The 26,447-nt window shown below is 41.9% G+C and overlaps 1 protein-coding gene across 4 annotated transcripts in view; it reads left to right on the top strand.

The window, feature by feature from the left end:
- The window catches only part of ALG9 (ALG9 alpha-1,2-mannosyltransferase), a 95,972-nt gene that overhangs the window by 58,430 nt on the left and 11,095 nt on the right, over positions 1–26,447 (top strand). For 3 of the 4 annotated variants that reach the window (XR_013404292.1, XM_015115678.3, XM_028833963.2), the window contains exon 14: positions 6,955–7,085. Coding sequence is in view for 3 of the 4 variants with exons in the window: in XM_015115678.3 (XP_014971164.1) it covers positions 6,955–7,085 (131 nt within the window). In the remaining variant the exon portion in view is untranslated. Of the gene's footprint in view, positions 1–6,954; positions 7,086–11,690; positions 11,999–26,447 lie in introns of those variants that run through there. The other variant, XM_028833961.2, reaches the window with a different exon arrangement.

Below are 26,447 nucleotides of genomic sequence, written 5' to 3'. Positions count from 1 at the left end.
GGTCCCAACCACTTCGGAGGCTGAGCTGGGAAGATCACTTGAGCTCAAGAGGTTGAGGCTGCAGTGATTTGTAATCACATCATTGCACTCCAGCTTGGGTGACAGAGTGAGACTCTGTCTCCAAAAGAAAGAAAGAAAGATTGGTCAGCTGGGCATGGTGGCTCATACCTCTTATCCTAGCACTTTGGGAAGCTGAGGTAGGAAGACTGCTTGAGGCCAGAAGTTCAAGATCAGCCTAGGTAGCATAGCAAGACCCCGTCTCTACAAAAAATAAAAATAAAAAAATTAACTAGGCATGGTGGCGTATGCCTGTAGTGCCAACTACTTGGGAGGATCACTTGAACCCAGGAGGTTGAGGCTGCAGTGAGCAGAAGAAAAGAACAAGGACATGTTATGACTTACATGCAATTTTATATACTCTAGTTTAGGATTCACCAAATAGATATTTAATAAATGCTTTGAGGATGCCTAGAAGATTCCTTTTTTGCTTTTTGATCTGCAAACAGTTTTATTGCCTGTCAGGGCAAATTGTATCACCCTTCAAACAAATTCAACAAATTCAATACTCAAAAGTGTAAAATCATAGTGCCCAACAACGAATCAAAACTACTGAATTGTGAAGAGGCAAGAAAATGTAACCTAAAACCAAGAAGATTTATTTTGATATCATTTGGTGGATACTGCTAATTCATTGCTAGTTGGGGACTGTGAGTGGTTAACATTGTAATCCTTCTGTCCTGTATGTTGGGTTTAACTTAAATTGATAATAGACACTAACTTAGGTTGAAACAAGGATCATTTATTTTAATGAGCTCTACTGTTCCAGGGATTGTTTCTACCAGCTGAATACTCACATTTCATAGAACTGGTCAAGGGTTCCTTCCGATATTACAGCTATTTTTATAGTCCTTTCCAGTTTACCAGTTTTATTTAAATGAATCATCTTATTTAATCCTCATTATAACTCTTTGAGGTAAGTGGTATTATCTTTATTATCAGAAGAAGAAAATGAGGTATAAGAACTAAAAAGATTGTGAGTCACTCAGCCAGTTTGTGGTAGAACCCAGGCCTGAATCTGGGCTGGCTGACTTTGAGCTCCTTTTCTAATAACCTTAGTTGTTCTTGAATGAAGAACTTGCCCTTGATCATACCTAATCATTTTCTGCTGGAGGCCTTTGTCCTTGTGTGTTTGAGTTGTTCATCAGCTGCTTCCCAGAGATGGTGAAAAAGAGGTTAAAAGTTTTTCTAATGGATTAGCCTCTTGATTAATATGATTTTGCTTCGGTGTCTTTCTTTCTTTTTTTTTTTTTTTTAGAGACAGGGTCTTGCTCTGTTTCCTGGGCTGGAGTGCAGTGGCACAATCATAGCTGATCGTAGCCTCGAACTCTTGGATTCAAGCGGTCCTCCCGCCTCAGTCTCCCAAGTGACTAGGACTACAAGTGCGAGCCACCACGCTGAGCCAATTTAAAAAAAAAATTTTTTTTGTAGAGATGGGCTGTCACTATGTTGCTCAGATTGGGCCTTGATATCTTTCTAAGACCTTTACTTTAAATGGAATTTGCTTAGGGATGATATGGTAAGTGAAGCCTAATCTGACTGATACAGTCGCATATTAATTAGTTTCCACCCACATCCCTGGTAGGCCTTGTACCCGACACCAAATCTAGATAACCAGACCTGTAGTGTGCCTGGCCAGAAAAAACCACGTTGAGGTCAAGTATTAAAATGTCATACTGAGGGCTCCCTAACCAAAAGAAGTCTAAGCATAAGACCCTCAGTGTCTCTGTCTGTTGCTGGTTCTGTTTGCTTACAGAAGCACGGCACTTGTAAAGCTTTTAAAAACTTGTTTCATGTTCTTATAATCGTTGGGAGATACAGAGTGGGTGTTCAGACCAAAAAGGCTACTTCCTGAAGTGTTTATGCAAAGGATCATTTTTAGAGAGTTATGTGGAATGGAATTGGGTCTGACGTCAATTCTCAGTGTGCTTTCTCTCCCCTGGAGGAATAGGCCATATGTAGAGACAGATGTGAGACTGAAGTCTTTTTTACATATAAATAATGCTAGGAGAGAATGAGAACATTCCTGTAAGGTGGAGGTTGGGGAAGAACAGAGTTTACTGTAAGCCAGAGATGACCAACTTGTTCTTGTCTGCACTTTTAAAAAACCTTCTAGTCATGTATAATCTATAAGCCTAAATGTGTATAAAGTATTTGTACAGTAAATTAGTAGTAATAATAATAGAGCACGTGTCTGTGTAACCCAGGTCAAATAATAGAACATTGCCAGCACCCAGGAGCTCCCCCAGAATTCTTTTTGATCACCTACCCACACCCCTGTTCTGAGGGAGTCTCCTGACTCCTGTGGTAATGATTTTCTTGCTTTTCTCTTTAGATTTATGACTTTTACATGTGTCCCTAAATGATTTAGGTTCATTTTGCCTGAATCACACTGCATTTATCCTTTTGTGTCTTGATCCTTTCAGTCAACATTTTGTTTATAATAATCACACGTTATTGCTATAGCTATAATTTATTCTCTCTTACTAATATTTCATTGTATGACTAGCACAATTTACTTATTATTTTATTGTTGATGGTGTTTTTGTTTCCAATCTGGGTTACTACAAATAACACCACTTTGGACATTCTTTTCTTTCGGTGCAGGCATTTCTGTTGGATATACATTAGGTTGAACCATATGAAATTACCATTTTTGTGGCTCAAACATCAAATAATAATTTCATGTGGTTCAATCTAATAACTAGGGGTAGAATTGTTAGATCATAGAAAATACATATGTTCAATTTTAGTAGATTTTGCCAAATAGTTTTCTAAAGATCTCTTACCAACTTTATTTCCTGCCAGTAATTTATAATTGTTGCTTCACATTCTGGCCAACACTCGATACTGTGATTTTTTATTGTGGTTTTCATTTGCATTTGCTGGTTACTAATGAGGTTGAACACATTTTCACTTGTTTTGGCCATTTCAGTTTCTTCTTATGAAGTACCTAAGTCACTTCCCCGTTTTTCTTTTCGGTGGTTTGTTGATTAGTAGGAGTTCTATATATTCTAGATATGAATCCTTAATGGTTAAATGTATTACATATATCTTCTCTCATTCTGTGTTTTTTTAATTCTTAATGTTTTTTGACTCACTGCAACCTCTACTTCCTGGACTCAAGCAGTCTTCCTGCCCCAGCCTCCCAAATAGGACCACAGGTGTGCACCACCACACCCAGCTAATTTTTTTATTTTTTGTAGAGATGGGGTCTCACTATTTTGCTCAGGCTGGTCTCGAACTCCTGGCCTCAAGTGATCCTTCCACCTCAACCTCCAAAAGTGCTGGGATTACAGGTGTGAGCCACTGCGCCTGGCCTTAATGTGTCTTTTGATGAAAAGATATTCTCAACTTTAATATAGTCAAATGTATCTGTCATTCTTTTTTATAATTAATGCTTTATCTACAAACTTTTACTTTTACTCAAGATCTTGAAGCTATTCTTTTATATTATCTTCTAAGAGCTTTATATTTTCATTTTTAGGCCTATAATCCATCTAAAGTTGATTTTTGCATGTGGAGTGAGGTTGAGGTTCATTTTCATTTTTCCCATAAGGGATATCCAGTTGTCCCAGCACCAGTTGGTGAAAAGACCATCCACTTCTTTGTGGTGTCACTTCTGTCATAAATAAGGGTCTGCATGTACCTGCGTCTGATCTAGCTCTTTGTTCTATTTCATTGGTCTGTTGATCTATTCCTGCACTGATATCTAACTGTATTAATTTTTTTTCTTTTTCTTTTTCTTTTTTTTTTTTTTTTTTGTGACAGAGTCTTGCTCTGTCATCAGGCCGGAGTGCAGTGGCACGATCTTGGCTCTCTTCAGCCACCGCCTCCCGGGTTCAAGGAATTCTCCTGCTTCAGCCTCCTGAGTAGCTGGGATTATAGGTGCCCACCACCATGCCTGTCTAATTTTTGTATTTTTAGTAGAGACGGGGTTTCACCATGTTGGCCAGGCTGGTCTCAAACTCCTGACCTCAGGTGATCCACCTGCCTCGGCCTTCCAAAGTGCTGGGATTACAGGCATGAGCCACTGCACATGGCCTACTGTATTAATTTCTATAGCTTTATAGTAACTAAGCCCCCACCTTGTTGTTTTTCTTTTTAGAGATGAGGTCTTGCTCTGTCATCCAGGCTGGAATGCAGTGGCATGATCATAGTTTACTGCTGTCTCAACCTCCTGGGCTCAAGCAATTTTCCTGCCTCAATCTCCTGAGTAGCTAGGACTATGGGTGTACACCACCATGCCCGGCTAAGTTTTAAATTTTTGTAGAAACAGAGTCTCACTGTCTTGCCTAGGCTGATCTCGATTTCTTGGCCTCAAGCTATCTTCCCACTTTGGCCTCCCAAGGTACTGGGATTACAGGTGTGAGCCACCACACCCAGCCTATTCTTCTTTTCTAAGAGTACCTTGGCTATTCTTGTCCTTCTGCCTTTCCATACACGTTTTAGAATCTGCTTGTTGAGTTTCAAAAAAGTCTGTTGGGATTTTGATTGAGATTATATTTAATTTATCAATCCACTTGTTTAGAATTGACATCTTTATAATAGTAAGGTTTTTGTCTAGGAATAAAATATATATCACTTCATTAATAAAGTCTACTTTATTGTGTAACAAAAAATTATTTGAGATAAAATTTACAATTTTAATGATATTTTAATTGTAAAATGTGCACAACATAAAATTTACAATTTTAATCATTTTAAAGTATACAAGTCAATGGCTTTTAGTACATTTATAATGTACAACTCTCACCAGTATCCAAGTTTAGAAGATTTTTATCATGCCCCCCCAAAAAACCAATACCCATTAAATATCCATTAAGCAGCCACTCCCCAGTTCATAGTAACCTCTGCTTTCTGTCTTGGAGGATTTGCCTATTATGAACATTTCATATAAATGGAATCATATATATGTGGACTTTGGTGCCTGGCCTCTTTCAGTCACAGCAATATTTTTAAGGTTTATCTGTGACGTAACATGTATCAGAACTTCATTCCTTGTTATGGCTGAGTACTATTCTATTGTATGGATATACCACATTTTAATGATGTGGATATACCACATGAATCTATCTGTTGATGGGTGTTTGTTGATAAAATTCTATCCTTTCTTTTTTTTTTTTTTTTGAGACAGTCTCACTCTGTTGCAGGCTGGTGTGCAATGGCGCAATCTCGGCTCACTGCAACCTCCGCTTCCCAGGTTCAAACAATTCTCCTGCCTCAGCCTCCCAAGTAGCTGGGATTACAGGCATGTGCCACCAAACCCAGCTAATTTCTGTATTTTTGGTAGAGATGGGGTTTCCCCATGTTGGCCAGGTGGGTCTCGAACCCCTGACCTTAGGTGATCTCTCCGCCTTGGCCTCCCAAAGTGCTGGGATTACAGGCGTGAGCCACCGTGCCTGGCCAATAAGATTCTGTACTTTTTTATAGAGCACTCTCATGTTTTATTAGATTTATTCTAAGGTAAACATTTTCAAATGCTTGAAATTGTATTTTTATAAAATTTCATTTTGTTTATAGCTATGGAGTATATGACATTGATTGATATCCTTTAAGTCTGAATTTTGCTAAACTCTCTTAATAATTCCAAAATTTATTTGTAGAGTCTTCTGGACCAATTATATCATTGTGATGAATGAGTTTTGTTTCTTCCTTTCTATTTATTCTGCCTTGTGTTTCTTTTTCTAGTCTTACCCTACTGACTAGATTCTCTAGTACAGTGTTGAACAGAGTAGTGATAGCAAGCAGCCTTGACTTATTCTGGATCCCAAAGGAAAAGCTTTTAGTCCTTCAACGTCAAGTGTGATATTTACTGCATATCTGTACATGTTTCAAATAGTCTTTATCTTAGCTGACGTCTAACTACCTAAGAGGACTCTTTTTTGGTTTTAATTGTTTTAAAAATATTTTTTTGAAGCAGGTCTCTCTTTTGCCCAGGCTGGAATGCAGTGGCATGATCTTGGCTAACTTCAGCCTTGACCTCCGAGGCTCAAGTGATCCTCCCACCTCAGCCTCGTGAGTAGCTGGAACTAAAGGTGTGTGCCACCACACCTAGCTAATTTTTATATTTTTTTTATAGAGATGGGGTTTCACCATGTTGCCCAGGCTGGTCTTGAACTCCTGGGTTCAAGAGGTCTGCACACCTCGGCCTCCCAAGGGGCTGGGACTACAGGCGAGAGTCACCGCACCTGGCTCAGCATTGTTTTAAATGAAATATTTTAATATTCTCCTTTGAGCATTTACAATATTCTGATAGATCCATGTTATCAGCAACTGGCTGACTCTGCTTTTGTTAATACACGATATTAATATAATACATAGTATTAACAGAAGCAGAGTTCTGATATCTCACTTTTACTAAACTTTTGCTGCAGGGGCTGTTCCCATGTCTCTGTCAATTCTGTTGAATATTTGAAGGAGATGATATGCATGATATTTCTGTACCCCTGTGAGGTGTAGTGTAACCTCCCATGGCTGTCAGGAGAGGCGGGCCTTCTCACACATTAGCATCTGTGTTTAGTCATGCCCTTTGAGTCTGTGGTATAAGAGGTGATGGACTGGAAGGGAGCATTAGTGAGCAGAAGACGATAGGTTTTCCAGAAGTAGACCGTGGGCTCGTGGTGGCTTTGGAAGTGTCTATGGGACTAGAAGGACTTAAGAACTCAACCTGGAATCAGACCAGCCAAAGCCTACATATGTCTGAATGAGTGTGCCTGTCCCCCACAAGAGCCTGAATACTCTTATCTGAGTGGAGAGAGCACAGGCAACATTGTCTGAAGACTTGGATGTTTGTTCCTCCAAAGCTCTGTGAATTTTTAGGATTGCAATTGCTGTTCTCTACCCAGAAGGAACCTTCGAAATTACTAATGAAGAGTTGGCCTTTCTCCATTTCAGATCGATATCAGTAAATGCCATTATTTAGTGGATTTGGACACCATGAGAGAAACACCTCGGGAGCCAAAATATTCATCCAATAAAGAAGAATGGATCAGCTTGGCCTATAGACCATTCCTTGATGCTTCTAGGTATGTGGCTTTAATCCTATGGGATATTCCAGGACTAGTAAGGGTAAAAATTGGATTCTAGGATTTTATAATTTCCAGTCCTGGGCTGACTCTAGTAGCCATCGTGTGTGTGTGTGTGTGTGTGTTTGATGGAGTCTCACTCTGTTGCCCAGGCTGGTGTGATCTCAATTCCCTACAACCTCTGCCTCCCGGATTCAAGTGATTCTCCTGCCTCAGCCTCCCAAGTAGCTGGGATTACAGGCACACACTACCACGCCTGGCTAATTTTTGTATTTTTGGTAGAGACAGGGTTTTGCTATATTGGCCAGGCTCTTCTCCAACTCCTGACCTCAGGTGATCCACCCGCCTTGGTCTCCCAAAGTGCTGGGATTACAAGCGTGAGCCACCGTACCCGGCCCATTGTTTTCTTTTTATTTGGGCCCAGTTTCCTGAGAAATCTAAAGGATTTCTTTTTTGAGGCAGCAGAATGCAAAGTATATTCTGGTTTCACCCAAGTGAAAGGATCCAAGTAAAGCACATAGGTCTGCTGAAGAAAGCACAAGTGTTTGACACTGATTATTTTTGGCAACCAGCTTCAGCTGAGAGCATTTTGACACTGTTAGGAAGATTGACTATGCCCTTTGAGGAACTAGAAGTTCATGTTCATTATTTTCAGGCTCAAGGCTCAGCCAGGGCTGAGATACACCTTATTCAGTCTTAAATAGAGAGACCAAATGGACCAGGGCTTGGCTCGCTCTTCAGAAAGGTCTCAGAATTAATGATAAGAGAGGATCAAGCATTCAGGTAAGGGAGTAATGGGGAAGGGGAGTTGGAGGGGTCAAGGTGTCTGAGGGCAGAGGTCCAGGTAAATAGACAGTTGGAGTTAGGGAGATACAGGGAGGCCTGGTGAGCAGAGCCCAGGAGCCAGGAGGTCTGGAAGGAAGCAAAAGACAGAGGACCTGGTCCTGAGAGTCAGGTCTGGGGCTCAGAAACTGGGACTGGGCCCAGGACAGGACTCCAGAAAGGTGAAGTAAGCACAGGTACTAGGTGTAAGTCTGAGGAACCAAAATATTGATCAGGATACCAAGACAGGAAATGAAATATAGAGAGAAAGGCAAGGGTCCCTAATTACTGAAATGGAGGTATAAGGCTGGTTCTTCACGAGTAAGTAAGAATCCAGTTCTGAGTGAATTCAATTAAAGCTGGACTAGCAGGAAGGCCGAGATGCTGACCTGGATACCAGGTCACTAGCTTGGTCATAGAAATGAGGCCAAAACTAAGTTTGGTGAGCTGCAGTAGCCCAGGCAGGTCATTGTGCTTTTAGACTGAGTCTCTTCAGTGACTTTATAGATAATTACAACTGGCAAGGATGGGATGGTTGGGGAGAGGAGGGCAGTCAAGAGGCACCTGAGTTCTTGAGTGATTCTCGAATATAGGCTCTTGAGCCACACTCTCATCCTGTAAGTCTTTTTGTAGCCTGAAGTCATTCCCTCAAGTATCTGATACATAATTTCTAGGAGTGCCATTTCTACGTAATGGGAAATAGTGCTTCTTCTTAACAACAACAACAAACATTTTTTTTGAGACAGTCTCACTCTGTCACCACGCTGGAGTGCAGTGGCACAATCTCAGCTCACTGTAACCTCTACCTCCTGGGCTCAAGCAATCCTCCCACCTCAGCTTCCCAAGGCACCTGCCACCATGCCCAGCTAATTTTTGTATTTTTTGTAGCGACGGGGTTTTGCCATATTGCCCAAGCTGGTTTTAAACTTGTAAGCTCAAGCTATCCGCTCACCTCAGTCTCCCAAAGTGCTGGGATGACCCATGGCACCCAGCCTTAACAATTTCTTTTTTTTTTTTTTGAGATGGAGTCTTGCTCTGTCTCCCAGTCTGGAGCAAAGTGGCGTGACCTGAGCCCCAAAGTGCTAGGATTATAGACGTGAGCCACCACTCCTGGCCCTTAACAAATATTTTTTGGGAGCCTGCAGTGTTCTAGGTGATTTGGACATATAGTGGATAAAACAAAGACTTTCTTCTAGTGAAGCTTGTTTGGAGGTGGGTAGGGAAGACATATAATGTATAAGAAAATAAGTTATATAGTATATTAGAGGATGATAAATGCAAGGAAAAAGTGTATTAGGTTAAGAGAAGCATTGAGAGTTCCATGAGAGCTGGGGGTTACACTTTGAGCTAGGGTGGTCAGAATTGCCCTCAATGAAAAGGTGATATTCAAACAAAGACTTGAAAGATGTAAGGGCATTAGCCATGTGGACATCTGAGGGAACAGCTAGTGAAACGCTGTGGCATGAGGAAGAAACAGGAGGCCAGTGAGGCTGGAGCTGAGCAAGAGTGAAGAATAGCAGGTGGTGTGGTCAGAGTGCAGTAGGAGTGAGAGTGCAGGTTATAAAGAGCTTTGTAGGCTGTTGAAAGGCCTATACTCTCAATTAAATGGGGAGCCACTGTAGGGTTTTGAGCAGAGACTTGATATAACTTTTAAAAGGATCATTTTCAGTTCTGTGCTGAGAATAAATGGTAGCAAGTAAGAATAGAAGCAGGGAGACCAGTTAGGCCACTCTTGCAATAGGCCAGGCAAGAGATGAGGGTTCTTCAGATCAGGGAGAGGGCAGTGGAGATAATGAGAGGTAGTTATGCTGAGGATATAGAGAAATGCACTGAATTTGAGGTGTGAAAGAAAGGAGGGAAAGATGATCCCTAGGGATTTTGATCTAAGAAACTAGAAAAATGAAATTGCTATTAATTGAGATGGGAGAAACTGCAAGTAGAACAGGTTTTAGAGGTACAGTGAGAGATAAGCTTTAGTTAAGTTCGATATCAGTCAAACTTAACTGGTCAGTTGCCAGGCAAATAGAATTATTGAACTGACAGCTAGACATACAGTCTAGAGTTCAAGGGGGAAGTCTGAGCTAGAGACTCAGACTCATTTAGAGCTGTTGGCATTTAGATGATATTTTTTAAAAACATGAGACTGGATGAGATCACCAAAGGAGAGAACGAAGTTAGGGACGAGATGAGGCCAGGGAAACTCCAGTATATAGAGATTAGGGAGAAGTGGAGGAACCAGCAAAGGTGACTGAGGGCGATCATCAGTAAAGTAGTAGGAAACCCAGGAGAGGAGAGTACCCTGGAAGCTAAGGGAAGAAAATGTTTTCAGGAGGAAGGAGTGGTCACCTGTGTCAGAAGCTGTTGATAAAACAAGTAAAATGAAGAATAACAACTGTCCATTAGATTTGGCAACTGGTAAAGGCAATTTGGGTGAAGTAGGTGGGGTGTAGGGACTGGAGAGATTGATTAGAAAGGTTGAAGTGAGAACAGTAGAAGAATTGGGATAGCAAATATGGACAAGTCTTTTGAAGAGTTTTGCTATACAGGGAAGCAGGGAAATAGGACATATCTGGTGGTGGGTGTCAGGAAAAGTGATAACTGGAGATTTTTTATCTTTTTAAAAAAAACTTTTAGTATGGCCAGGTGCAGTGGCTCACACCTGTAATCCCAGCACTTTGGGAGGCCAAGGTAGGTAGATCACTTGAGGCCAGGAGTTCGAGACCAGCCTGGCCAACATGACGAAACCCTGTCTCTATTAAAAATACAAAAAAAATTAGCTGGGTGTGGTGGTGCACACCTATAGTCTCAGCTACACAGGAGGCTGAGACATGAGAATTGCTTGAACCTGGGAGGCAGAGGTCGCAGTGAGCCAAGATCACACCACTGCACTCCAACTCCAACCTGGGCGACAGAGCGAGACCTTGTCTCAAAACAGCAACAACAACAACAACGAAAAAGCAGTGGATGAACCTACATAGACACATCATTATCATCCAAAGCCCACAGTTTACATTAGGATTCACTCTTTTTTTTTTTTTTGAAACAGAGTCTCTCTCTGTCACCCAGGCTGGAGTGCAGTGGCTCAATCTCGGCTCACTACAAGCTCCGCCTCCCAGGTTCACGTCATTCTCCTGCCTCAGCCTCCCGAGTAGCTGAGACTACAGGCGCCCGCCACCATGCCCGGCTAATTTTTTGTATTTTTAGTAGAGACGGGGTTTCACCATGTTGGCCAGGATGGTATTGATCTCCTGACGTCGTGATCTGCCCGCCTTGGCCTCCCAAAGTGCTGGGATTACAGGCGTGAGCCACTGCGTCCGGCCCAGGGTTCACTCTTTGGTGTTACACAGTTCTATGGCATAATGTCATGTGTCTCCCATTACTGTTTCATGTGAAATAGTTTCACTGCTCCAAAACTCTGTGCTCTACCTCCATGCTCTATTCTCCCCTGCTACATTCCCGGACAACCACTAATCTTTTTACTGTCTTCATAGTTGTGCCTTTTCCAGAATGTTGTATAGCTTGAATCATACAGCAAGCTTTTCATATTGAGTTCTTTCACTTAGCAAGCTGCATTTAAGTTTCTTCTGAGTCTTTTCATGGCTTAATAGCTTATTTCTTTTGAACTCTGAGTAATATTCCATTGTCTGGATGTGCCACAGTTTATTCACCTACTGAAGGATATCTTTGGTTGCTTCCAAGTTTTGACAGTGGTCTTAGTTCAGACTGCTATAACAAATGATCATAAACTGGGTGGCTTAAACAACAAACATTTACTTCTCACAGTTTTGAAGGCTGGAAGACCAAGATCACGGTGCCAGTATAGTAAAGTTCTGGTAGAGGCCATCTTTCTGGCTGCAGACAGCTGACTTGTATCCTCACATGGCTGAAAGAAGACAAGCTAGCTCTCTAGCCTCGTCTTATAAGGACCTTAATCCCATTCTTGAGCGCTCCACTCTTATGACCTAATTCCCTCCCAAAGGCCCACCTCCAAATACCATCACATTGGTGATTAGACTTCAACATATGAATTTCGAGGGGACACAAACAGCCCGTAACAGCAATTATGAATAAAGCTGCTATAAACATCCCTGTGCAGGTGTTTGTGTGGACATACATTTTCAACTCCTTCGGGTAATACCAAGGCGAATGATTGCTGGATTGTATGGTAAGAGTCTGTTTAGTTTTGCAAGAAGCTGCCAGATTGTCTTCCAAAGTGGCTGTATCATTTTACATTCCTACCAGCAATGAATGAATGCGTTCCTGTTGCTCCACATCCTTGCAGCCATTTGGGATTATCAGTGTTTTGAATTTTGGCCATTCTAATGGGTGTATAGTGTATTTCATTGTTGTTTTAATTTACATTTCTCTAATATGATGCAGAGCATCTTTTCATGTGCTTATTTGCCATCTGAGTATCTTTTTCAGTGAGGTGTTTGTTAAGTCTTTGGGCATTTTTTAATTGGGTTGTTCGTTTTTTTAGTGTTGGGTTTTTTGTTTGTTTTTGAGACAGGGTCTCGCTCTGTCACCCAGGCCGGAGTACAATGGTGTAGTCATAGCTCACTGTAACCTCTAACTCCTGGGCTCAAGTAGTTCTCTCACCTCAGCGCCCCAAAGCGCTCGGATTACAGGCATAAGCCACCACACCCAGTCTTATTGTTGAGTTTTAAGAGTTCCCTGTGTATTTTGGATAACAGTCCTTTATTTGATATGTCTTTTGCAAGTATTTTCTCCCAGTCTGTGGCTTGTCTTCTCACTGTTGACAGTGTCTTTCACAGAGCAGAAATATTTTATTTTAATGAAGTCCATCTTCTCAATTCTTTTTTCATAAATCATGCCTTTGGTGTTGTATCTAAAAAGTCATTGCCAAACCCAAGTTCATTTAGATTTTCTCCTATATTATCTTCTAGGAGTTTTATACTTTCAGCTTTGTTGGGTTTTTTTTTCTTTTTCTTTTTCTTTTTTGAGACGGAATCTTGCTCTGTCGCCCAGGCTGGAGTGCAGTGGCACACTCTCGACTCACTGCAACCTCCACCTCCCAGGTTCAAGCGATTCTGCTGCCTCAGCCTCCCAAGTAGCTGGGATTACAGGCGCCCACCACCATGCCCAGCTCATTTTTGTATTTTTAGTAGAGACAAGGTTTCACCACGTTTGCCAGGCTGGTCTGGAACTCCTGACCGGAAGTGATCCACCCACCTCGGTGTCCCAAAGTGTTGAGATTACAGGTGTGAGCCACCATGCCCAGCCTATACTTTTACTTTTTATATTTAGGTCTGTGGCCTGTTTTGAGTTAATTTTTGTGGAGTGTGTAAGATCTGTGTCTAAATTAATTTTTTTTGCATGAGGATGCATGGTTGTTCCAGCACCATTTGATGAAAAGACTATCTGTTTTTTATTGTGTTGCCTTTGTTCCTTTGTCAGAGATTTATATTTGACTGTATTTATGTGGATCTACTTTTGGGCTCTCTATTCTGTTCCACTGACCTATTTGTCTTTTCTTTCTCCAGTATCACACTGTCTTGATTATTGTAGCTTTATAGTAAGTCTCACAGTTGGGTAGTGTCAATCCCCCAACTTTGTTCTTTTTTTTTTCCCCCGAGATGGAGTCTTACTCTGTCATCCAGGTTGGAGTGCAGTGCCACGATCTTGGCTTATTGCAACCTCTGCCTCCCAGGTTCAAAAGATTCTCCTGCCTCAGCCACCCAAGTAGTTGGGATTACAGGCATGTGCCACCACGCCTGGCTATTGTTGTTTTTTTTTAGTGGAGATGGAGTTTCACAGTGTTGGCCAGGCTGGTCTCGAACTCCTGACTTCAAGTGATCCTCCCACCTCGGCCTCCCAAAGTATTGGGATTACAGGTATGAGCCACTGCACCTCACCAACTTTATTCTTCTTTAATATTATTTTGTGGATTCTGGGTCTTTTGCCTCTCCATATAAACTTTAGAATCAGTTTGTCAACATCCACAAAATAACTTGCTGGGATTTTGATTGAGATTTTATTTAATCTATAGATCAAATTGGGAAGAACTGACATCTTGACAATACTGAGTCATCCTATCCATGAATGTTGCTAAATTTATACTGAAGTATTGCATTTTTGGGAGTGTGATGGTAGGAATCTGGACATTTTCTTCCAGGGGCCTTGCCTTTCTCAGTGAAGTAGGAAGTGGGATTATCAGCTGAGAAAGGAGCTTAAGGGATGAGGTGGTAAGAGATTTGAGGAGAAAGAAGGTGTGAAATAATTGAGGAGAGCGAGAGACACAGAAGCTGCAGAAATACAGTGTGATTGGAGGACAGGATCCAGAACTCGTTGGAGCCTTAAATGGGGCCATGTAGTTGCTTTTTGCTTCTTCACTTATGTATAGTTACAGCTTCACTGTGAGGCACAAAACAGGTAAATTTCACCAGGGTGTTTTGTTTTTGTTTTTGTTTTTTTTTAACTTTATTGCAGTGTAATTTACATGTCATCCAGTTCATCCATTTTAAAGTATACAATTAAATGATTATTACTGAAGTTACCAAGTTGTAAAACCATTACCACAGTTCAATTTTAAAACACTGTTATCACTCCAGTAAGATACCTCATTCCCACTGCCATCTCCAGGGATCCCGCTAATCTATTCTCTGCTTCTGTAGATTGCCTTTTCTGGACATTTCATGTAAGTGGAATCATATGTGGAGTTTAGTGTCTGGTTTCTTTCACTCAGCCTGTTTTTGAGGTTCATTCATGTTATAGCATTTATCAGTAGTTGTCTGTTTTTATTGCTGAATACTGTTCCATTGTTTAATCCTTCACTAACTGGTGGACATTTCCATTGTTTACACTTTTTGGCTATTAGGAATAATGCTGCTATGAACCTTCTCTGTACATCTTTGTGTAGGGGCTTGGGCTTTAGTTAAGAAAGTTCAACAGAGCCTGAAGGGACAAGAGAACTGAAGGTTTCTGCAGGGAAGTGATCTAATGAGTGACCATGACCTTAAGAAGCTGGTAAGGAGGGAAGTTGGGGGAAAGTATTGGGAGAGTGGGAGACAGTGAAAGGTGGTAGGATCATGGATGGGTGTTCAAAACATTGCCAGAACTGGAGTAGTAATAGACAGCTGGAGAGATAGAAGCAGCAGTGATGGTAGGAAGTTCTCAGCATCACACGTGTTCTTTGGTACCTGGCTTGTTGTTTATTATAGTATTTGGGGTGGGGCTCTATTGTGCCTTCATTTTTGATTTGAGAAAACTGTGACAACACGAGACCTGGGCCTGGAAAGATCCCCAGCTCTGAGGGGACAGCAGATCTCAAGCAACCTTGCTGGTAACTGGGGAATGCCTTCAGAGAATTTTCTTCCCATAAACTGTTCAGAGCCTGATTTTCACAACCACCTGTTGAGAAAGAAAGAATCATTTGGGTCAAGAGCCAAAGAGGTACAGTTCATATGTAAAGGACAGTGAAGACAGCATGGGGTTTGAAGACCTGTGAATTTAATCCTGGCCACTTGGTGTTCGTACCATTCTGATTCCAAAATTTCCATATCAGTAAAACAGGTAACTATTTTATGTATTTTCTAGGATTGTATAAGAATTAAATGAGATTGAATATATGAAAGTCCGTTTACATTCTAAAACATTATGGAAATGTTAAGCCTTTTAATTAATTAGCAGGCTATCTAGCGTTCCAGAATTATACGATTTTCTTTACACTTATCTTCCTCAGCATTTTCTAGTATATATTGGTCTAACTGCAAAAACAGCAGGATGCTACGGCCAGTTTTGCCACAGCAGTTTCTATCTGTGAGCACCATGACATATGATGTTGCTGACTTTGGGCCAATTAAGGTAGACTGTATTGTCAGAGCCTGTGTGCCTCAGAGCTGAGATGGTGCATGAAATGCTTTTGTGAGCATAATCTTGAAATGCCTTCACACTTATTTACTGGAGCAATTAAAGTTCCTCTGTCATCTTGAAACAATGGTTTTTGTACTTAGGCAATTTATATATTAAGGAGAAATAATGGTCCATTCGTATATAATGGTCACTTATGTCTTAGACCCTAGATAAGATGGGGCTGCACACCTCACTATTCACTGGCTCTTTCTGAGAAAAGGAAAAGGTTTTAATAGGCCTATGACACATAGCCACATGATCTGTTTAGAAATGTAAGTAGGTTAATTTCTCAAATGTTTAAGTTCCTAAAATCTAAACCTGCTTTTTTTATTGTTTATTTTTCTCAGATCATTTATTCTTTCTTCCATTGTCTGTCTGTCCAACTCTTCTCCAGTTAGCAAATATTGATTGAACACTGCCAGGCACTATGATAGACTGTAGGTAGACAGGGATAAACAACAGTACATACCAGATCCCTGTCCTCTTGGACCTTACAATACAATGGTGAGGCTGACCTTCAACAAATAGCCACGCAAATCAATAGGTAATTACAATATGTACTATGTGCTTGAAGAGGAAAGTACAGGGTGTTGCAAGTGGAACAGTGGGGAGACACTTGAAGTCTTCCTGGTATGTTCCTAAGTCAGCTGGTTGGGCAGGTTTGGAGATCAGAAAGTATTTACTGAATATCTGGTATGTCCTTGTTATAGAGTTAGATTCTTTTTTATTTTATTTTTTATTTTTTGAGAGGGAGTCTCGCTCTGTCGCCCAGGCTGGTGTGCAGTGGCATGACCTTGGCTCACTACAACCTCTGCCTCCTGTGTCCAAGTGATTCTCCTGCCTCAGCCTCCCAAGTAGCTGGGACTACAGGCACATGCCACCACGCCTGGCTAATTTTTTGTATTTTTTAGTAGAGACAGGTTTCACCATGTTAGCCAGGATGGTCTCAATCTTCTGACCTTGTGATCCACCTGCCTCAGCCTGCCAAAGTGCTGGGATTACAGGCATGAGCCACCACGCCTGGCCTAGAGTTAGATTCTTTAAGGCACATAAAATAAGTGATTAGACACAGACTTTTCCCTTGAATAACTTATAACTTTTGTAGGAAGACCTACACACATGAAAACAACTTGAAAATAGTGTTAAGACCAGACCAGGCACAGTGGCTCACACCTGTAATCCCAGCACTTTGGGAGGCCGAGGCAGGCAGATCATGAGATCAGGAGATTGAGACCATCCTGGCTAACACGGTGAAACCCTCTCTCTACTAAAAATACAAAAAATTGGCTGGGCGTGGTGGCGGGCGCCTGTAGTCGCAGCTACTTGGGAGGCTGAGGCAGGAGAATGGTGTGAACCTGGGAGGCAGAGCTTGTAGTGAGCCGAGATCGCGCCACTGCACTCCAGCCTGGGCGACAGAGCGAGACTCCATCTCAGAAAAAAAGAAAATAGTGTTAAGACCATAGAGGCACCAAATCATGCTAGAACTTTAAAAAAAGGAGGGACCTATGGAGGTTAGAGTACACTTGGAAGGCTTCCTGAAAGAGGGGGTGCTTGAGCTGAAGAAAAGTAGGATTAAATAAGTACTGGTGGTAAGGAGGGAAGAATCACTTATTTAATTCAAGAAGCAATCATGAGTAAAAGTGGAAAAATATCAAATGCCTATTGGATGAGGGGCCTAAAAGTCAGCATCAAAAAGTTCTATTTACCTCTTTGGGTGGTTTGAATTTGCTTTTATGTAAGGTAATCTATAATGTATCATCCATATCAGAAGTCTTTTGAAAGTAAAAGGGGTCCTGTCCTGGATAAATTGAAATATATGATCATCTTGCTTTAATATGACCTGAATAAAGAGACTTGTTCCAAAAAGCAGGATGGCAGAAAGAAGATATATAGATATAGTTTCTTTGCTCCACAGTCCATTTACTATATGAATTTGCCCATAGTTTACTTATTTGATTTAACTTGCTGACATTTCTTATTATTGTAGCCTAGATTGGGCCTCAGCTGTCTGAAAGAGAAGCAATTGGTGTAGTTTGAAGGCAGTACCAGCATGTTTGTTTGTTTGTTTGTTTGTTTAAAAAAAAAAAATGGAATCGACCAGGCACGGTGGCTCACGCCTGTAATCCCAGCACTTTGGGAGGCCAAGGCGAGTGGATCATGAGGTGAAGAGATCGAGACCATCGTAGCCAACATAGTGAAATCCCGTCTTTACTAAAAATACAAAAATTAGCTGGGCGTGGTGGTGCGTGCCTGTAGTCCCAGCTACTCGGGAGGCTGAAGCAGGAGAATCGCTTGAACCCAGGAGGTGGAGGTTGGAGTGAGCTGAGATCACACCACTGCACTCCAGCCTGGTGACAGAGCGAGACTGAGTCTCAACAAAAAAAAAAAAAAAAAAAAAAAATTATACTGTGAGTTATATGTAATTGGAGTCTCCACTTCTGGGAGTTGCAACCTAAAGATGATTGGGACAATTTTGTGATTGGGGCAAATTTAGGAATTCCACATGTCTGTGAATGTATGAAGAAGCCTGTTGAAGTTGTTGCAAGATAAGCAACATCCTTATTGTTGGACTGATGGAGTAGTACTTACTAAATAAGGCTAAATGGTATTAGACCATTTGGGAGAATGACAGCCCAGATGTTCATTCACTTCTTTTCCTAATTGGCTGCTGCTTTGCCTTATTAGAGGCCTACAAACCCCAGACCCCATTAGTTTGAGAGAAGATCCAGGCATAAGATCTTAATCACCATGTTCTAGTCCCTGCTCACACAACTAGTACCAGAGCTGCAACTTCCATTCCCTGAGTTTGCCATGTCTCTCTGGCTAATTTTATAAAGGTTTATCAAACTCTCAGGATATGGAATCCAAGCTATTTGACAATATCACTTTTTAGACCAGACACATTTGTTACTCTGTGGCCATCTCATATTACATACTTTCTAAAATAAAAGAGAATTTTTTTTTTCTTCAAAGCATGATATAATTGCTACACGAATGAAATAGCTGACAAGTGGGCAGATGTATTGCCTACTCTGAGAGTCCCCAGAGAGGAGTGAAGGGAGAGGGTTGCAATAAATCACCAGCTCAATGGTGGGTGCCTATCTAAGTGTGCTGAGAGTGTTTGGTTGTAGGAGTCTGGTGGGAAATGCCTCTCCAGGATATTGGAGTTGGCTTCATGAGCAACAAGGCCTGTTTGTAGCTTCGGAAACAAGTTGGGAGTCCCTGTCAGTGCTTTGCACAGCCACTTTCCACCCACTGTTTCTTCCTTCATTATAGGTCCCTTTTGTCTTGCTTGCTTGCTTTGCTTTCACCTTTAGTTTGGGGATTGTGAGATTTTATTTTTCTCTATTTTTTTTCTTTTTGAGACAGGGTCTCGCTCTGTTGCCCACGCTGGAGTGCAGTGACACAATCTCTGTTCACTGCAACCTCCACCTCCTGGGCTCAAGCCATCCTCCCATCTCAGCCTCCCGAATAGGTGGGACTACAGGCACGGACTACCACGCCTGAATTCTGTGTTTTTTGTAGAGACAGGGTTTCACCATGTTGGCCAGGCAATTGCAGATGAAGGGTAAATACAAATAAGGAGTTAGATGTGAAACCTTTGGCTGGTATGGCAGGAGAGGGGCCTTTTCTAGTCAAAAGGCCTCTGCAGCAGCAAGTTGGGGACTGTGCTGATAACATATACTGCTTATTATGTTCTTTCAGTGTCTAGCATAAGATTCTCAGTGGCCACTGAACTTTGGCTGTTCTGGGGACTTTACTAAGACCGTGGCTCTCCTTTTAGCCTCTAAGAGGTGAACCCAGCAGCTCTGAGGCCTAAAGAGTCCATGGCACTTACATTCATTTTTGTCCTATGTTGTAGAGAGTAATCTGGTTGAAGGGAGCCAGCCCTTAGCTCCAGCATAAGCAGAACTATTTCTCTGTGGAAGATAAGACCATTGGATTGATCACTATAAAGGGCAAATTAGCCAGAAGCATTTGTTCCAGCTATTGCTGTGTAACAGTCATCCATACTTAGTGGCGTAAAACAACAATAGTTGATTATTGTTTCTTCTCATGGTTCTGGGAGTTGATGGGCTCAACCAGCCAGTTCCTTCTCAGGATCTCTAATGCATTAGCCATCAGATAGTGGCTGGGGCTGGAGGCAGCTGAGCGGCTTTCTCACTCATATGTCTGGATGCTGGCTCTTGGCTAGATCTCAGCTGGGGCTGTCAGCCAGAACACCTATCTGTGTCTTCTCTATGTGGCTTGGGCTTCCTTATAGCATGGTGGCTGACTTCCAAGAGTAAGCATCTCAAGATCTGCATAGTTTTTTTTGACCTAGCCTTGGAAGTCATACAGTATCACTTCCTCCTCGTTCTGTTCATTGGCAGCAAGCCAGTTGAATAACTCATGCTCAAGGGGAAAAGAATTAGGCTTCCTCTGTTGATGGGAGGAGTGTGAAAGAAGTATGGACATGCTTTAAATCCACTACGTATCTTGCAACGCCATTCTCCATCCAAACTGGATAATCTTTGCAACTTTTCTTTTTAAAGGTGATTTCTTACAGAAGAGGCATATGGTATACGCAATAGTCCAGCAGGCTGTTTCCATCTGCAGCTTCTTATTACCCAGGTGGAAGGGGAGACTCCACCCCATGGCAGAATTTGGTTACAGGCCAACAGTTTGACATGCTTCAGATGGTGCTTCCATCCTTTGGGTAGAATTAGTTCTCCCTCCTAAGCAGTAATTGAAGTGTTTTTGTTTTTTCCCTGCATGTCAATCATGGTGGTGCCCTTAGCTTCCTCAGCAATGCCAAGAATACTGAGAAACAGGAAGAAGAGATCAGAGTTTCTATACTTTGGTATTTATCAACTTTTATTCTCTTATACTTTCTGTTTCACTCTCTGTCAGTTTTTGGCTTTTCCTCCTCTTATTCTCCCAGGATGCTTTCTTGAGACCCTTCATCTGGCAGAGCTACCCCAGGCCAGATTTGGCTTCAAAACACATGGTGTTTTGCCATTATTCAGTTGCTTAATCATTAAAATCTGCTGACATTTTAAGACGAATAAACCTTTTTTCATTTTTCTGAAGCTTAGAGAGTCTGCTTTCTATTGTTGTGAAATGAGTTCTCTAGAAAGAAACCATTTACAGACCATCTGTTCTCTAAGTCCATGCCATAGAGGCTCTCAGGTTTGAAGAGCATGTAACCTGTTTTAGGACCACAGCTACTTTTAGCTGCCTTAGCCTAAGCAGGCAGCATCATTTGAGGTCTTTGTTCTGAGTTCCTTGAGAGTTAGAACCACATTACATGTTGATTCTCTACAACTCCTAGTACATTATAGAGTCTTAGAAAATATGTATTGATGGGCCGGGCGCGGTGGCTCAAGCCTGTAATCCCAGCACTTTGGGAGGCCGAGGCGGGCGGATCACGAGGTCAGGAGATCGAGACCATCCTGGCGAACACGGTGAAACCCCGTCTCTACTAAAAAATACAAAAAAAAAAAACAACTAGCCGGGCGAGGTGGCGGGCGCCTGTAGTCCCAGCTACTCGGGAGGCCGAGGCAGGAGAATGGCGTAAACCCGGGAGGCAGAGCTTGCAGTGAGCTGAGATCCGGCCACTGCACTCCAGCCTGGGCGACAGAGCAAGACTCCGTCTCAAAAAAAAAAAAAAAAAAAAAAAAAAGAAAATATGTATTGATTATGTATTTCACATTCTTAAAACTGGATTTATACTAGAGTAAATAGAAAAAAGATGGTATAAGGTTTTCTTCAGAAGCTTCTGATGCCCTTATTTGGTAAAATAAAGATTATTGAGTTATTTTAAAGCATACTCGTTGTTTATTTCATCTCTGTAAAGCTTGCCAGAATCATTTGCTGATGTGACCCCCAATCCTTCTATTTGTCACATAAAAGAAGCCCAAATGAGGGTCCGAAGAGCAGGGATAAAAACTCTCTCGAATGTTGTCATCTTCTTCACAGGACTGATGAATGGAACATAGAGTACCTTTATATCTAAGTAACTGTCAGATGGGAAAAAAGTCTGGTGAAGAGCATTTCTCCAGCAACCTTGATGGGACTGAGGTCAGAAAATAGCCAGTTGCCTAATAGCATTTTTCCCCAGTTCCTCATTCTGAATATTTGCTAAAGGTGACTGATCAAAAGGTTATGATGTTATGCCAGATGTTGGCCAAGGCCACAAATCGGTGGAATGATTCACTCTGTATGCCAGTCTCACGATGCCACGATTCTGGTTTGTGCCTCAGTAAACTTCCCAGTCATTACATATAATGGATTTTTGGAGGTTGCTCCAGATAGTCAAAATCATGAATATTTATTGAACATCAAGGGTCTACTGAACATGCCTGCTCAAAGTAAAATATACTGGTCACGTGGATAATGCTGATTCAGCAAATTCTGTGTAAACGGCCACCTGCGGGGTATATTGCCATTATACAATTATGGGACCTTCTGCAGTATATTTTCTTTGCCACATGCCTTCCATGCCTCCCTTGCACTCTGACATCCCATAGCCACCACCGTCCCCCAACTCCCCACTCTAGACTTCTGCTTTGCTGTGCCCCGTGTAATGGCTTTAGGATTGAATTGCTTAGGAAGAGAACAGAAAAAATAACTTCAGATTATTTTTGATATTTCCTTTTCCTTGTGGAAGATGAATATTGTAAGAAGGGTGGGAGGTAAACCAGATGCTCTGGTTTAAGAGTCACAGCATAGGCATTAATTCATTCACAGACTATTTGTTGAGGACTTTCTGTGGCACTTTCCTAAAAACTAGAGATAGAGCAGTTAGATAAAATTCCATCCTCAAGGGACTGGTGGAGTATAACATACAGCGTGGAACTCCTCTTTTGTATAACAGGGTTGTAAGTCACCTTTGCATTAGTTATCATTAAAATAATGTCTCTCACCACATTTCCTGTTAAAAACATAACCATCACATTTTTGCTGCATACCAGCTTTTTGAGACATGCTTAAATTGCTTGATATGGAACGATAGATTGTCACTAAGTCTTGAAGGAATTCTGAGATTCTCTTCAGAACTGAAGATAGCTGCAAAAGCCAAGTTCTGCACTAACGGTTGTAGAAAATCTCTCACTGAAAGGTGAGCTAAATGCAAGAGAGAAAGAAACTAACTTGAAAAAGCTGCAGCTGGAAAGACAACTGGCAGTGGGCTTAGATTACAGGTTTACAGGGGATATTAATGCTTGGACGGATGGATGGATGGATGGATGGATGGATGGATGGATGGATGGATGGATGGATGGATGGATGGATGGATGGTTGGATGGATGATGGGATGGATGGATGGATGGATGGATAGGTAGGTAGATAGATAGATAGATAGATAGATAGATAGATAGATAGATAGATAGATAGATAGATAAGAGAAGAAACAAAGAAAGAGAGGAGAGGAGAAGAGAGAAGAGGAGAAAGAAGACAGGACAAGACCTGGGCCAGGCATGGTGGCTCATGCCTGCAGTCCCACTATTTTGGGAGGCTAAGGCCACAGGATTGCTTGAAGCTTTAAGACCATCCAGGGCAACATATTGAGACTCTGTCTCTATAAATAATAATAATGATAATAAATTAGCTGGGTGTGGTGGCACATACCTGTAGTCCCCATTACTCTGGAGACAGATCAGGGAGGATCACTTGAACCCAGGAGGTTGAGGCTGCAGTGACCTATAATCATGCCACTGCACTCCAGCCTGGACAACAGAGCAAGATCCTGTCTTTTAAAAGAGAAAGAAAACCTGGATACTAGGATGTTTTCTTTTTAAAATGAAAAATTGACCCAGCATTTCCATTTGTGCCTGCTGAACTGGTGACATCAGGGACTGGCAGCCAGTCATTCATTGACGTCAGCAAGAGCAGATTTAAATCTCCACAGCCGAATGCTCCTCAGCCCTGATAAATAGGGCTGGTAATTGAATTAGAAAACATTCTGAGCCGTGAGCTAATTATGCTGTTCAGGCAATTGCTTTGTCCAGGTCTGTTTCATCCTTGAATCACTTGAGTGACTTTCTCACTGGCAGGGGAAGTATTTCAGTTTCCATGATAGAGGCACATATTTATGTCTCCCTAAATCATGCTGCCTGTGCTGCCCTAGGGCAGTACTTTGGCATTTCACTTTATTACAGACATTATTGTATGAGTTTTAATAGGTATTAGTTTTGTCTGTGAATCAGTCTGATCTCTGTTTCCGTGTGTATAAATGTGTGCACCACATGTCATTCCAGTGCACAACTGCTCTTTCCTTTTTTTTTTTTTTTGAGCCAGAGTTTCGCTCTGTCACCCAGGCTGGAGTGCAGTGGCTCGATCTCGGCTCACTGCAAGCTCCGCCTCCTGGGTTCACGCTATTCTCCTGCCTCAGCCTCCCGAGTAGCTGGGACTACAGGCGGGCACCACCATGCCTGGCTAATTTTTTATATTTTTAGTAGAGACGGGTTTTCACCATGTTAGCCAGGATGGTCTCGCTCTCCTAACCTCGTGATCCGCCCTCCTCGGCCTCCCAAAGTGCTGGGATTACTGGCGTGAGCCACCGCGCCCGGCCTCCTCTTTCCTTTTATAAAGGTAAATTACCAATTTGGTTTCCTTTTTTCAATAACAATACAACAATTCAAAATGCCCCAGTTATGCTTAGTATATTAAAGCTTTTGATGACAAAATAATCTAGAACAGCAGCTGGAATGTTAGAAAGGAAGAATTCAAGCCAGCTTGTTCTTTTGGTTAAATACACACACACACACACACACACACACACACAAGCTAGGTGCAGTGATTCATACCTGTAATCCTAGCACATGGGGAGGCCAAGATGGGAGGACTGCTTGAGCCCAGGAGTTTGAGACCAGTCTGGGCAACATAGTATAACCCCGTCTCTACAAAAAGTAAAAAGCTGGGAATGGTGGCACACACCTTAGTCCCAACTACTCAGGAGGCTAAGATGGGAGGATCACTTGAACCCTTGAGGTCAAGGCTGCAGTGAGCTGGGATCACACTACTACATTCCAGCCCAGGTGAAAGAGTGAGATCCTGTCTCAAAAGAAAAAAAAGAAATTACAATATATTCCCATCCCAGCTTAGAGATGAGAATGGCCTAAGCATATATTGGCTGCTTTCTGATTCCATCTTCTGGAAGAAATTAGTTGGTGGCTTTGTGTGTCATAGATAGATAATGCCATTAAAGATCACAACCAGAATCTGCAGGAGAAAAGGAGGTTTGTCTTCTAAAGGATTTTTTCCAGTGCCACACTCTGATGTTAAATAGATCCTTCTTAGCTTTTCCTTCTATGTAATTCTCGCCTTTTTTGTAGTTTTGTGTTCTGGTTTAACTAGAAATGCCTCCTTATTTCCTGAATACATTATTTAGAATTTGATGCCGAATTTCTTGTGATTATACACTGAGGGAGCTTGGCAAATCAGGATGTTTCTTGGATCTCATGATGTAGCTAAGTCAGACCCATGTTTGTCCTTAGCAAAATAGTTATTCCAAACCACAAATTCACTTGGACTTTGAATTCCTCATTGACAGTAGGAGGAACCATCATTGTGTTCCTGGCATTTAATCCATTGCTTGACATGGAGCTCATTTATCTGTAGTTAAACTAAATTGAATTCAACTCAGATCTCATTTGTGTGATATCCTTCCCTCGCTCTCTTCAGCAGTCCATCCATTCATCCTTCCTTCCATCCAACATTTGTTTTTCAGCATTTACCATATGCCAGACACATGTCGGCAGATAAAACAGGCATGGCCCCTGGAATTTGGGTGTGTTTTGTGGGGGAGGGTAGATAATAAACTAGTTAACCAACAAATAAATAATACAAATTGTGAACTGTATAATGAAGAAACACACAGGTGCACTGAGAGAAAAGAAGTGAGAGGTGGAAACCTAGGATTTCCTAGGATTGTTGGAAGACCTCCCAAAGGAGGTAACTTTTTTTTTTTTTTTTTTTTTTCCCTGAGACAGAGTCTCGCCCTGTCACCCAGGCTGGAGTGCAGTGGCACAATCTTGGCTCACTGCAACATCCACCTCCCAGGTTCAAGTGATTCTCCTGCCTCAGCCTCCTAAATAATTGGGATTACAGGCGGGTGCCACCACAGCCGGCTGATTTTGTATTTTAGTAGAGACGGGGTTTCACCATGTTGGCCAGACTGGTCTCGAACTCCTGACCTCAAGTGATCCACCCGCCTTGGCCTCCCAAAGTGCTGGGATTACAGGTGTGAGCCTCTGTGCCCGGCCAAAGGAGGTAACTTTTAAGCTGAGACATGAAAAATGAGATGAACTCGGTCATGAGAAAAACAGGGTAGAAGAGTGTTCCTGGGTGAGGCAACAGCATATGCAAGGGCTCTAAGGTAGGAGCTTGTATTTTTGAAGAACTGAAAGGGGGCTGGGGTGACCGGAGTGTAGAGGTCCAGGAGGAAGATGGCACAAGGTGAGGTGGGACAATCAGGCAAGGGCTGGATCTCCTAGGGATTTATAGGCAGTGAGAAAGAGTTTGGGATTTATTCAGCCCACCTCTAGTTGCTGCTGAATGCACAGAGTATTAGCCTGAGATGCCTGTAGATTTGGTTATGGTTAGACAAGTTGCTTTTCCTGCTTAGTGTACCTTGGAATACTGGATGGATAAAATGAAATGATGTGCTACATGTTTATTAAATGC

This window comes from Macaca mulatta, chromosome 14, assembly GCF_049350105.2.
Source record: "Macaca mulatta isolate MMU2019108-1 chromosome 14, T2T-MMU8v2.0, whole genome shotgun sequence".
Taxonomy (NCBI): domain Eukaryota; kingdom Metazoa; phylum Chordata; class Mammalia; order Primates; family Cercopithecidae; genus Macaca; species Macaca mulatta.
The sequence above is the reverse complement of the archived record's forward strand: the minus strand, read 5'-3'. Positions and strand labels throughout refer to the sequence as shown.